At 46.1% G+C, this 14,319-nt stretch overlaps 1 protein-coding gene across 2 annotated transcripts in view; it reads right to left on the reverse strand.

The window, feature by feature from the left end:
* LOC125991253 (protocadherin-15) overlaps nt 1–13,911 on the reverse strand; it is a 41,706-nt gene extending 27,795 nt beyond the window's left edge. The window contains exons 1-9 of one of the 2 annotated variants that reach the window (XM_049759007.1): nt 13,569–13,909; nt 7,972–8,134; nt 4,051–4,065; nt 3,865–3,930; nt 2,884–3,044; nt 2,656–2,811; nt 1,959–2,078; nt 1,486–1,596; nt 861–1,031 (exon numbers count right to left, since the gene is read on the reverse strand). In XM_049759007.1, coding sequence (XP_049614964.1) covers nt 861–1,031; nt 1,486–1,596; nt 1,959–2,078; nt 2,656–2,811; nt 2,884–3,044; nt 3,865–3,930; nt 4,051–4,065; nt 7,972–8,116 — 945 coding nt within the window. In that variant the 5' untranslated portion in view covers nt 8,117–8,134; nt 13,569–13,909. Of the gene's footprint in view, nt 1–860; nt 1,032–1,485; nt 1,597–1,958; nt 2,079–2,655; nt 2,812–2,883; nt 3,045–3,864; nt 3,931–4,050; nt 4,066–7,971; nt 8,135–13,568 lie in introns of both variants that reach the window. The other variant, XM_049759008.1, reaches the window with a different exon arrangement.
* Between the last annotated feature and the right edge of the window lie 408 nt (nt 13,912–14,319).

A 14,319-nucleotide genomic window follows, 5' to 3' on the forward strand; every position in this document is an offset into this window, starting at 1 on the left:
CAAGATTGCCATTGAAATACCAAAAAAAGAAAAGCTATTAGACGAGAAGAAAATCAATTTGTGGGAAACACATCGTGTGGTCCAAATAACACAAAAAGAGACACAAATACGACATCTATAAACAGAAGCTAGAGACACACACATACACGCACACTCGGCAATTAAATGGTCCAGCAGCAATAATAAGAAACTTTTTTTTCTCCCCTAACCTAATATCGTGGCCAAACTCATCATTAGGAACAATTTAGAGAGATGTAATAATAATCCCACGCTGAATACTTTTGGTTTTCCGGAGCAACCAATGAAAGGATTTTTGTTGTTTAAATGATGAAATAATTCAAGCAGCGCAAGTTTTGTGGCTTTCCTCTCATCCGAGGAAAGCACCTCGCTATCGTAAAGGCCGTCCGTCCTTGTCCAAACGACCCGCTGTAAACTTGATTTAGTCTCGCGGCACCGCCTCGTCCCTCTTTTGACCGATATTTCCCAGGGTCTTCTGGATTTGGGTGTTTGTGCCAAAGACAACAAGATAAACAACAGGATGAAGACAGTCCAGTAAAAGCAGGACTGCTCCACAGGTGCATTTTTTCAAGTTTACAAAGTTGCCATCTTGTCATATAAACGGCTCAGAAAGGTGCCGTTTGGGAATGGTGACTCTAAAGTGAATCAAACGCTGACTCCCAATGCTCCAAATGAAAATGTTAAGCCGCCTACTGGCTCAACGTCGGGATTTTCATTTGATTCACTTTGGAGTTACGATTCCCAAACGGCACCAACGTAAAGTGCCGTTTGGGAACGGTGACTCCAAAGTGAATCGAACACCGACTCTCATCAACAGACAAACGGTACAGATGAAAATCTACCGGCTCGGTCAGCTCCAGCACGTTGGCCTTGTAGGTGATTGGGCTGCAGTCGCGGGTGTTTCCGACCAACGAGCACGGCAAGAACATGGGCCCCAGGTCGTCGCCGTCCAGAACGTCCACCGTCAGCGTGGTGGTGGCGCTGCGCCGCTCGCTGGGGTTGGGCGCTCGATCCTGACGCACAAACGCAGCCCAAACATTTTTACCAGATGATTCAACATATTACAGGAGATTGCGCAATACGCTGGCTCTGTTATCACCCCTATAAAACCCCTTCAGGACATAAAATGTTGATTTGCTCCGTTGACGACTTTTAAAGGTGCCGGCTTGTCTCCACAGAAACCTTAATGGATGAATCCTCAAATAAATATCTTTGCAAATAAAACATTCACAGAGCGGCGGAATAAAAGTAGCAAAACAAAAACATTAACAAAGACATTAGTGATAATTAAGGATGGGCTCATGGTTCCCTCAAGGCAGGCTCCGGAGAGCATAAATAGTCCCAGACTGTGTAAATAATGTTTCCGTGATAAGGCTCATTTGCATAACTTGATTCCCACTCAAGCAGGAGGCGCTTTTATTGGCCCCGCGTTACCTTCATCCGAATCCGAACAGAGCAACAACTCACATTAGCTTGTATGATGACCAAGTAGCGCGTTAGCTCCTCGTAGTTGAGGCGTTCCCTAAGCACCACGGCGCCAAACAACGTCAGCGGGATGTCGAAGGTTCTGTTGGCTGTCTGATGAGACACACACACACAAAAAAAGTTTGGAGTTATCAGCTTGATTATTTTTGGATAAGTAGACTCAAAATAAAATGTGGAATATTTCTTTGCCGGAGGGCTAAAAATGGCCGCCCTTAACGCTCGAGGCAGATCAATACAGATAAAACGAAAGCCAAAATTACAGACGGAGAGCGCCAATCAGAATCATCAAGGGGGTCTTTGAAAAGTTGATTAAAAGACAAAAAAGTTACTTTGTGCACCCCGCGGGTCACTTTTGTGATTGTCAGTTTTCGAAACAAACAAACAAAGGTGTGACCATCAGCTTGATGAAAAGATAAATGAATTTTTGCTGACGAGTGAAACGATCAAAAGCTCACCGGGTCTTTGGGGTTGTATTGGATGGTGTACTCGATTTGTCCGTTTGGCCCGTCGTCGATGTCAACCGCTCCGTTGTTGCCGGAAAAACCGGAGAAGATGGTGGTGCCCACTGGAGTCAACTGCAAAACGTTGATCATCATCATGGCTGACATTTTTAGAACGTCTGTCTCTGTTTACTGCAAGTTGCCGGCGACAGACTTTATAAACACCTTTGATTTTAATGCTGTTTTAAAATAGAGCTCGGGAAAGAATCTCGGATTCCAATTGAATCAAACGAATCTCAGTTCAACGCCTGTTCAATTCGGAGGACAAGTTTGGGTGTATTTATTTGTGCGGCGGATACAAACTCATTTCATACTTTCCGAATGTCTAACTCACAGCAGGAGAACCCTCGAGAGATTTTTGACTTTAGTTTTATCGTAAAAGTCTTTTCAATTTGAACACTTGCCACTGAACATGAAAGCCAGATAGTTGCCAACAATGATTTTCCAATTTTTGTGTTTGTTTTTTGTTTCCACCAGCCAAGGGGCTTTGTAGATCTGTGCCAGAATGGGAATCTCCAAACAGCATGAGAAACATATGAAATTAAATATAGTTGGCTTCTCTCCCTGATGTCCTACATAATGATTCTCATACTGAATCATAATGAATCAGTGACAGGAGGAGGACAGGACATTTGAACAGCTGAGGCGTTACCTCGCTCACGGCGACGTAGTATCGGGGCTGCTGGAAGCGCGGCCCGTTGTCGTTGCGATCGCGCACCACGATTCGGACCTCGTGGAGTATCACCGTGCCGACCAGCTCGTTGGTACACTGCACCTGAACCACGATGGACTGAATGTACCACGGAGGCTGAAAAACACAAGACGTTTGGTCATAGTTTGGTTTTTAGTCCTCGGAAAGTGGACCGATAAGATTTCTCACGTCTCTGTCGAGAACTCGTCCGCTGCTGTTGAGGTAAAGGGCTTGCTTGGAAGGGTCCAGGATGACCCAGTGGTTGTGGTTGTCCCTCAGAGATAAGGAGATGGTTCGCTGGGGTCCCTCGGCCACGCCGTTGATTTGCATGTTTTCCACCAGCAACGTTCCTGAAAGTGAATCCAAACTGTCATCCGATGATAATCTCTCATCTTATTTTGATTGTCAGCAAAAAAAATAGTTTTTCCTTCCACGAGCGACATTTGCACAATGTCATAGATGAAGCAAAATTGGGCCACGGCCTTTTGCGCTGCCATGGCAACCGTGTCAAACGCTTTGACGTGATTCACCGCTGCGGAGAATACGAGAAGGGGTGAGGAGGGGGTCAATATCGTGAAATTGGCTTTTTTTTATGTGCGGAAGAAAATCCAAAAAAATCGAGGTTCAGTCGATGCGGTCCGGCGATCCTGGCTGACGCTTCCTCGGCTTAGAAGGAAGAGCGAGGAGAAAGGCGCTGATAAAAGCGTCACCTTGCGCTGATTTAGCTCCGTGCGGCTTGCGTGTAATATCAAGTGGCTCTTGACGATTCAAACGAGTCACGTGCAAAAGCAGAGAATCCCCGTCACACCTGCGACTCGAGATCATAAAAGAGGTTGCAAATGAGCATTGTGCTGATGCGGCGAGATCATTTTTTTTCCACTACATTAGTTTAAGCGACAACCTTGCACACGGTAAAACCAAATATCTTCATGGTTGAAGTTGCCGCTACAACATTTAGCCCCGTCAAGCGGTAGAGCGGGAGGACTTGGCCGCTAAAATTCTGGAGAAGAGACGGACCGGCCTCCGGCGGTGGCACGGCTGGCTGAAGCCTCATGAATATTAACCGGCGCAGCTTTACACGCCTTGCCAGTTGCTGAAGTTTTTTTTTTTTTTTGCGAGGATTATCTTAAAAAGTTTTTCCTCCATCGGGTTTCAAGCAAGCAGTCTCACCATTCGGACTCTCCTCGTCGATGGCGACGATGGTGGCCGGAGGACCCGATCGAGAAAGTTTACATTCTGTGAAAGGGAGAGAAAATATCATTGAATAACATTCCAATCATGCAGTTTGTTCAATTCTAAGCCGATTGTGTGGCGGGATCATTGATGGAGAGTAGGAAAAGTGGAAACGGTTCTCACCCTCATATTGCCAGTCTGCAGCAGAAGAGACACCAGGAGGGAGGAAAGGAAAAAAAATGAAGGAAAGTTTAAAAAAAAAGAAAAAAAAGGGAGGAAAATTAGAAATAAATCTTCAGGCCCCGAGTGTCTTTGAGGTTGTGAAAAGACGTGCACTCCAAGGCGCAACATTAATGTGTAAGGTATGATATATTATGCCACGACATTTTCCGCCTGAATTCATAACCAGCAGCCGCGCTTTAGAAAAAAAAAAAACACACCAGTGCTGTAAAATCATTTGCACCCGAGCAGGTGTCCGGAATTGCCAATGTGACATTCAAGTATTCAACAGGGGGGGGCGGCTCCATCTGTCCTTGAGACGCGTTGTTGGCACATCCGACGGCAACATTCAAACGGTAGTGTTGTTTATTTAGTTTTTGGAAGAAAGCTGATGTCATTTCTTTCCCAAAATGCTTTTCTGAATCTGGTTACGTTTCCATTTGGAAGAGGGAGGGTTGCGCCGCAGTGGGAGTGAGCACAGTCGACTTCATCCGTAGCTAAATCACAGAGCTAAGTGACTTTAATGGATTCCATCCGTAACACCAAAATGGATTCATTGAATCCATTGAATCAATTTTTTGATTCAATCTGAATCCAATATATTCTACTGCCTCGGTTTACAGCTTTGAAAGGCAACGTTGTCGACACAAGGAAAGCACGTTTGGTTTGTTCATCCGTCCGACTCTCGAAGCTCAACTACTGGAAGAGAAATTTCCGTCTGGCCTCCTTCCAAGCTTTTGCAATTGCGCATCACGAGCAGTCTGCACGAAGAGCTACGAGTTAGCGCACCAGCTGGCCTTTGGGGAGTCCATTTGTTTGCGAGTGGGTGCGCGTGACAGATGCGCATCTCCCGCTCGCCCGCCTCTTTATTCACCGTAAGACGATGCCCCTCATCCACTTGTTCCGCGTGAGGAATTTCAGCGTCTTTTCTTTTTGTAGCGCCGCACGTGTTCCTCATCTATCTGCCAGCCGTCACTCTACTCCGCCGTCAAATGAAAGTGTATCAGTCGGGGCCGTAATCTAAAGTGACGCTCCGACACAATGAGACGCGCCAAATTGAATCATGTAATTCGCGTTATCTCTGCATGACGGTCGAATTAACGCAATTTTTACTCCAACTGTGCAAATCTCACCGAGTCGATTATCACCGGCGGTTTATTGCAGTGGCACGATTCCCGTCCTCAACGATTCTTTGGAATAGCTCGGCTCGGATTAGCATACTTTGACTGCTCCGAAATCTCAAATGGATTCAGATCTTGAAATGTTCAGAGATCGTCGCAGTGGCAAAGCAACAAAGCCTGACTTTAGTTAGCGGAGGTCAAAAGTTTGATCTGCAGGTAATTGCTTTCACTTTCACGACTGAACAAAAGTGTCAAGAGTTTGGAAGCCAACTTCAAAACTTTCCGGAAGCTATTACCGTGCAAGAACACGATTAATTAAAGTAGCGACGAAGAACGAGTTCCGTAATTTGAACAAAATGGCCGCTTCTAACCTATAGGCGGAGCTTCTAATACTTTGCTATGAATACAATTTGCAAGACCTTCCATCTATTCATTCTCTACTGCTTGTGAAAGACTCCCCCCCCCTCCCCTTCCCAAAAAATAATCAGGGAAATGACTGTGCAAGGCAAATGGAATAAATCCATCTGATGCCAGGTAGCTGTCAGGCTGATGAAACGCTCGGCAGGAGGGAACGAGCTGTAGATCATCACGAGGAAATCAAGCATTATTCAACCAATTTCGTGCAAAACATCAATATCTTTATTTACTATCTGAACGCAGTCCGAGTAGAAGAACCTCTCGGTGAGGTGACCGTGGTCTCCAGGAGACGCCGGCACAACATTACACCGGCACGCTCGCGTTACCATCAAATATACATGCTGGACGATGACTCGGCCGAGCATCGACTTGATCCAAACCATTTGAGCGTGAGTCGGACTTTTGAACGCCTGAATAAAAACCAGACAGATTTTTTTTTGGGGTAAGTTTCCCCCTCTAAAAGTTCTCTGGTGTCATGTCCTTTTTAAGCCTTCATCAGCAGGTACACCTTTCACCACAGCTCCCCGGGGTCCAATTCCCTTCGATTCCCCGCCATCCATCCATCATCTCTTCAGCTATCCAACCGTCCATCCACTCAGGCGTTGAGGACGGGACGGGGAGGTGAAATCAGGGAGGGGAGGGGGGGGACGATGTGCGAATGGAGAAGTAAATGTCGGGGAAGGAATTACAAGAGTGTAGAAGAAGCTGGACGGAGAGTTAAAAGAAGAGCCGGACGCCGTGACCTTGGCTTAGATTGATGTTGCTCCGGAGGCGACGGCTTGTTGGCTTGAACGTAGACGCAAAGTCATTTAAGAAAGTCGAGGCAGCTTCTCCATTAGCCGGATATGTTAGCATCTGTCTGCTCCAGTCAGAACAAAAGTCATCTATTTATTCATCTAGTCCTTGCTTGTGTTTGTTCGATAAGAACTTTTAATTTCCGTAAAACCTTGAGATGAACCAGGGACAAGGATTTAAGAAAGTCTGTTCCCGGCAAACACGGCACGGCTTGGCACGCAGGTGAGGCGCATCCAAGCGCTGCCTCCGCTTCACGCTTGCGCTAATTGACAGCCGGCGACAGCAGCGAGCCAAGCGACTGATGCGTGCGGTAAACAATAGCGCTTCCAAAACCGCAGATGCTTCTCGCAAACCCATTTCAAGTGTTGAGTCTTTGAGCTGCGAGTCAACTCTCGGGTCTCCGACCGTCTGCCTCGGTTTCGCCGCCGCCGTCAATACGTGGAAGAAACCTCAAAACGTTCACGAACGGTTCGCTAGCAAGTTCGCCGCGACGTATCATTGCTTACGCTAATGGATGATGATAGTTACAACGTTAGCGTCGGTCCGAATTACGCTCTCGCTGCAAAACAGGTCGTTAGACAGATGGCGGCACCGTTCTGGCTCCACGTCAGCTCGCGTTTTCATCCAAAGGCGAGCAGACTTTAAAGTCGGGCCTCCTGTTGCGTCTTGTTCCCATACGCAGATGATCGCGTTCAATTAGAGCAGCCGCCGAGGCGCCGCCCACACATCCCAAACTTCATATGAATTGCTAATTTGGTGGGGGGCGAGGGGGGGAGTCGAGTGCAAGAATCCACCAGAGAAGCGCCCGTCGTGTCGTTAGGATTTTTCAATGCAAACTGGTCGAGGCAATAAATAGCATTTTGACGATTTCCCGGGAGGGAAAGCAAACGGGTTCACGGCTAAATTCCAGCCAGTAGCTCAAAGCGGCCACATTTTCTCATAGCGGGCTCATTAAAAATGTAGAAGTAGTCGTATCATAACCAAAAAGTGAATACGTCTCGGGGATGGGGCCTAATTAAAAGTGCGAGATTACCGAGAGTCCGGAAACATCTCGGGACCGTGGCTCATTAAGGCAAACTCCCAGCTGGCTTGAATCCAGCGCAACGCCACCTGCCGATCGTAGCCGGGGCTCGTTCGAATCGAGTTCGAATCGAATCAATCAAATTTAGGTTATCATCAGAATTCCGTCGAGTGGGACCAAACGGACGTGGATCGCTGCTACCACGCTAGGCGTTGGGAATTAATGGATGGTGAGAGATGAAATTGAAACACTTTCAAAACCTCCCCACACACACACACACACACACACTTGATGCTCACATCTGCGTGGCCTTAGCTGAATATCAGCACACTCGTGTCGGCTAAATGCCAAGCAGATAAATCTCGAGGACCAAACGATAAACTCGGTATGAATGTTCTGACAAATGAAGCCGGAAGCCACGCGGGTAACCTGCTGAGCTTTTCTACTCAGAACCTTTTCATCTGGATGTTTCTTTCAAAATGCATTCATTTTGCTTGGCCTTAAAGAGCAAAAAAAAATATTGATATTTACCGTCAGTGTCTTGGCCCAGGCAAGTTGACAGCAGCAGTAGCGAGAGTAGCAGACAAACGACTCCTATTCCAGTTTTGCCGGTCCGTTTGACCCCGGCGTGCGACGGTGGTCCAATTAAGAACATCGCCGCCATCTTCAGCACCATCTTATGCCGAGCGCCCGGCTATGTGAGGAAGGAGAACATGTCAGCGTTAACGTAGCATAAGCTAATATAGCGTTTATAATAAAAGTAGCCAGCAAAATATTTCAAATTAAAATTTAGGTTGGATCAAAATAAAATTAATTTCTGTTTTTTTTCCCCTCCTCATTAACTCCGCTCACTCTTTGCTATTCTGTCGCCTCGCACTTGAGATTTAATTGGAATATTTTCAACGGCCAAGAAACAAATTGGCAAGATGACGGCTCGGTGTCACTTGTTGTCGTTACGTCACTTGGAGTGGCGCCGAATCATTTGAGCAATTTGTGGGATTTCCACGCGTCTGCCTCCGAGGACCCTTCTTTCCCAAATGTAATCAGTCTTTTATTGCTCCACCACAAAAAAAAAGCACGATGAATACAAAAAAGGCAAAACAAAGTGAGGCCAGTTAAAAATGGTCAGAAAACCAAAATGAGGATAAAAAAAATAAATAAAAAAATGCAGCTAAGCCTAAGAGATATTGCCGCATATTACGCATCTTCTCAACTATGAAATTATGCAACAAGGCGTCAAATTGCCGGGAGCGTTAAATATTTGTTTCGCCGTCAACAAGAATATATTTTTAATTGCGCCGTCGATAAATAATTTAGAGACGCGGCGAGAATGAAAGATTCAAAGGAGTTGCCGTGTCAGGTCAGTCGAGCAGACCCGCTTGGCGATGGTTTGAGGACGGAAAGCCATTTTTTTTTTTTTTTCTCCATTCATAAATGTTTGGCTTTTGTTCCCTACGGCTCTGCTTGCTTTAACGACTCCTAATCATGTTTATACTCCAGCAATTAGAATTCAACGCTCGACTTGTGAGTCGGTATTTTCTCAACTGTGACTGCATTAAGCCGTCCTACTGCTCGACTAATTGGCGGATGAACTAATTCCCACCGTGCGAGCTTGACACACTGCCCTAGAGCAGGCGGCGCAAGCTAGCACGCATCTCTCACATGCCAACGTCGGCGACAATCTCAGCCCAACTCGCAATTTAAAATCGTGCCGGATTAAATCCGATGCGCTGGGAATAAATAACCCAGCATCCCTTTTGGACCCAGGTTGGCTAATTATGCCAGTTTGACTCACAATGGAAATGAATCAAACGAATCAACCAGGTTTGTGTACGCCAATTTGAGTCACAATGGATACGAATCAAACGAACACGACGACATCGCATGTTTGTGTACGCCAATTTGAGTCACAATGGAGCCGAATCAAACGAATCATCCAAAAAACGGACACGACGACATAGCATGATTCTGATTCGGACAAGCTGTGAGTCAAGTTCACAGCCAAAGAGCAACTATGCGTCCGGACTGACAACTCTGTCCAATATTCATCACGTCAGGGCAGAGCGGGAATAATTGATGACGTTGTGAAAATAATTGGGTGTCGGGCGCGTGCCGAAAAATTGCGCTTTTATATCGGGGAGGGCAAAAGCAGAGTTGAGGAGAGAAAGCAGAAGAAATGAAGAAGTGCGCTTCTTACTGCCCTGCAGAGAAACAAATCTGTCTTCTTATCTTGTAAAACAGCGCAACAGCAAGGCCTTTATCTCACGAAAGGCCTTTTTTTTTTTTTTTTTTTTCTCAAGGCTATAGTTTTGCACTTTAACAATCAACCCGGCAGGTGCCACCTGCACATACTTCCAAAATATCGCCTCTACCTTAAGATATGAGCGACCTGACTTTCCGAGCTAAGAAAAAAACATTTGTAAATAAATAAAAGACGTTAAAGCTATTCTGAGCCTCGGGCGGTCCAATTTTGCCACCCGGTAATATCGCCGCGGCTGAAGCTTCTCGAGGCCAAGGTTGGACACGAGAGAGGCGCTGGAATTCGTCTGATGCCGAGAGCTGCCGGTTGACCCTGATTAAACGCTCGCTGGGACCACTGATAAGACCCGTACACTCTGGGGGGGGGGGCGTGTGTGTATGGTGTGTGTGTGTGTGACAACACCATATTCCCCCGTGTAAACATGCTGACCTGGCAACACACCAGTAGACACTTTGAAGTTGGCAACGTAATCCCCCCCCCACACACACACACAAACACACAGCCGGGGGCAAGACTTAACACCGCTAACACACTATGGCTCGACGTGTAGTCTCGCCTTGACTCGCTAATACGTCGCAGCGGAGATAAACATTGATCCCATGAAGTCCAAAAATAAAATACACGCACTATCTGGAGTTTTGAGCGTGTTTATGAGAATATCGACAAAACTTTTTTATTTGGGTCTATGTTTTGGGCGAGGCGCTAATCAGAGGAAAAAGCCACTTAGGATATTTAAAGTGGGGCAACCTCGCTGGCAACTTTTTACCACAATGGATTAAAACTCTGCTTCTTTTAATCTTCAAACATTTCTTAACTTATTTCATCAACAAAAATTGTTGACCTACTTTATAGTTGTTGTTTTTTTACGTCTGCGGTACACGCTGCCAACTTCTTAATTGCTTCCCGTTTGTATTTCCTTTCGCGAGCGTAAAACATTTTCACGCATCCGTCGTCTTCATCACGTTCAAAAATGTCCACAGCGGATATATAATTAGAAATCGGCGGGAGAAAATGAAAACATTGTCACGAGACATGAAAATAAGTTGGACTGATTTGCCTCTGTGCTTCTTCTCCGGCGCGGGTTGCCAGATATGCAGATTGCCGTCTGTGTTTTGGCCGGCGGGCGCATAATCTTGTTAGGAACAATTAACTTGGTTTGTTTTTTTTGTTGAATGTAAATCCAATCTTTCGCACGAGCTGTCGAAAAAACAACACGCACGCGGCGAAACCGTCAAACTCCGTCGAGCATGCGAAAAAGAGGATCCAGATTTCAAAGTTTGCGGTATGAAGGTCATTCAAATACATTATATATAGAAGTGAAGGATATGTCTTAATATTACGACAAGGTAAGCAGAGCTGCATGAAAGTGTTGTGATATTATCTGTCTTGCTGCATCCAATATCTGTTGCAGCTAATTTGGTTAGCTCTTCTATGGTGTTTTCCTTTGTGTGTTAGCATTAAGCTAGTGGACTTTTTTGGTTTTATAGGTCAGATTTTTCTGCATTTCTACCATCATGGGTAACAATATATATTAGCTTGAATGAGATAAGGTCGGCTCCTGAAAAGAGGCTCGTTTCAACATGACAGGAAACACAGTGTGTAAATTGTGCTGTATTTGTCAAAATGTAGCTTCTCTTTAAGGTTCGCATTTTGGGACAAACACGGTGTTGCCGTGTTGTGTTTTAATGCGAAAAATACTCGCTGCTTTGTTTTTATCTGACAGTTTAAAGGGAAACAAGCAAACAGTATCGGGTAAAAGCATCACGGCGTGTGATTGGTGTCAGCCGCTCGACAGCCAACAACTTGTAGCACAAAGTGTTTGATTAACGAGCCGGGTGAGATAAAGGCCAATGGACTCGGTGCAAAAAAAAAAGGAAGAACGGTGTTGCTCGTCAGGTACTTGAGACACAAAAAGAAAAGAACATTTGAGAAAGAGTCCTGAGACACATTGACATGGAGGCGATTGAAAAGACGACATGACGCTCAAACTAGCTCCTCGAAAAAATGCTTTTAAATATTGAATAATGGCGCCCCACGCCAGCAAAGTGCTTTAAATCCTTCGGCCACTTAATGGCAGCCCCTCATTAAGAATCCATGTGTCAAACGGCAAGATTGATTTCTCCCCAGTAAGGCGGCGGCAATCATAGTTCATCGCAACGGTGTTCTTTTATGCAATCAGACGCCATCAAGTGATTCAATTTCAACTATAAAAATGAAATATTTGCCATTTTGGAAAGGCTACATGGCTAATTAGCCCCACGTTACTTTGAGAATGTCCATGTGTGATGAGAAGTCTCCTGTTGCCATGGGGATGATCTCATTGGTTGTGGTAATTATGACATATGTCATTTCGTTCTACAATACTTTTAATGAGAATAATAAACAAGGGAAGCGAATAATGAGGGTTGTGACATTAAGATGGTTTCACGCTTTCATGACTGTGAATGCAGTTCTTTCTTTTCTTTGTCCGTCAAACTTTTTCTTTGCCGCCATGACGGCTTGCGGGACAAACTGTCATTCTAAGCACTTTAGCAGCGGCCGCTATTTAAACCGCAAACCTGCCGCTTCTGCCATCCGGCATGACTAACAGGCTTTGGCATGCCGAGAGGTGGACGTGTCCCAGCTTGGACAAACACATTCACTCTGATTGACCCTCTACACAAACACACACACACACACACACACACTAGCTAATGGTATCACACGTATTCAAACACAGCCTCGAAAAACACATATTGGGGCTTATATTTGTGGAGGCTTTTCTTTAGCCCCGCCCCCTTGTGTCCCCAGCCAATCAGCTTGCCAGAGTGTTCTGCCGGCTCTTCATATGAACGATATGTATCATACGTCTAATCGACAGCATGTCCCCACGCACCACATTATTAATCCGTCCATCAATCAAAACTGTGTCCCGTACACATTCCATAATAACAACTCCATCAATCAAACTATACGTCCAACTGTCCAGCTCATAAATCCAAAATATGATCCCCCCCCCAAACAACTAATCAATAAACCTCTAATCCATTTTACGGATTTAATCAATTAAGCAATCAATCTGTTCATCCAATTGACTTCTTACCCTAGCTATAAAAATAAATTAATCTATCATTGAGCCTTCCTACCTATCTATAGACCCCCCCCCCCCCCTCCCAAAAATGCATAGCCCACACACATACATGGGCAACCTTTGACTTTCTCCCTCTGTCGGAGGGAGCAGGAGGCAGCGACAGCTTGCCTTCATTTAGCTAATCGGATGACTCTCCCTTCCTTCCTAATCCGAGACACCGGCTGCCGTGAGGTAACCGGCTTGCGCTCAGACGGAGCGCCTACTCCCGCTTGCCTACTTGTTGAAAACATACACGCACGCACACGCACACATAAAAGATAAAACGGTGGGCTGTCGTTCCGCGCACGAGAAACTGGATAGAAACTTGCTGTGGGAATTAAACCATTTTTTAAATCATTAATAACACACCTAGTGTCCGTCTGCTGCACGTGAATGTGATGCAAAATCACGTTTGCGGTAATTGCAGACGGCTGGCTCGTTTCAGCACCGCGGACAGCTCTCATCGCTTCACTTTTGGTGTTAATTGCCCATCATACGTCTGGTTCATTTCCGCACCACGGACAGCACCCACCGCTCGCCCCTTTTGTGGGGATTGCGCACCAGGTTCAGCACCACGGACAGCGCCGGCCACTTCACTTTTAGTTTTAATTGCACGTCATACGTCCGGTTCATTCCAGCGCCAATCGCTTCACTTTTTTTGTCGTTAATTGCGCAGCACGCGTCCGCTCGGTTTCAGCACCGCGGACAGCTCCCGTCACTTTTTACTGTTTAGTTCCACGTCTCCCGCCGGCCGCTCACCGCGTTATCCTCCTCGTCGCAGCCATGGGCTTAACATCCACTTTTCCGCACGCCGGCTCCGCGTGGGCCCCGCGCCACCCGGGAGGCAATCCGAGAAATAACATCCGCGCAACTCATCCGGACGCCTGCGTGACCGAGGGTGGGTTGGCGATTCCTCTCTTGGGGGGGGGGGAGACGAGCGGTGCGCGCTTCCCCTGACGAGATGAACAGAATGTTTTTGGGTTTGCGTGGAAATCCGTCTGCGTCTTTTGCGTTTCCAGCGGAGGTTGCTGAGCTGCGCGGCGGAGTAACAGGACACCTCCTCTTGTGTTCCCCGTCTGCTTTGGCAACCGGAGACAGGAGGCAGCAAGTGGATGGGAGGTGGAGAGAGAGAGAGGGAGAGAGAGAGAGAGAGAGAGAGCAAGGGAGCAGCGTCTTGAATTTACTGCAAGGGAAGAAGCAAAAGAAGAATTTAACGCCATAGACGAGTGTCATAATAAGCACAAATGCACTTACAACTTGTTTTGGAGTACAGTGAATTCTTGCGACTAGCAGTTAGCCGCTAATTTTGTTTTGGTTAATGCATTCATAATGACCATCAATTATACTCAACTTTATTTACAGAGCAGCAATAAAGTAATCACGCTCGGCCTCGTCTTTTCTCCCTTTGCATTTTCGCCGGCTAGAAATGTTAATTAACACATTTTCCGCTTAATAAAAGTTCTCCTTTTAATGCCCATGTTTTATTTTTAACGACTTTCCCCGCGCCAAT

Source organism: Syngnathus scovelli, chromosome 21, assembly GCF_024217435.2.
Source record: "Syngnathus scovelli strain Florida chromosome 21, RoL_Ssco_1.2, whole genome shotgun sequence".
Taxonomy (NCBI): domain Eukaryota; kingdom Metazoa; phylum Chordata; class Actinopteri; order Syngnathiformes; family Syngnathidae; genus Syngnathus; species Syngnathus scovelli.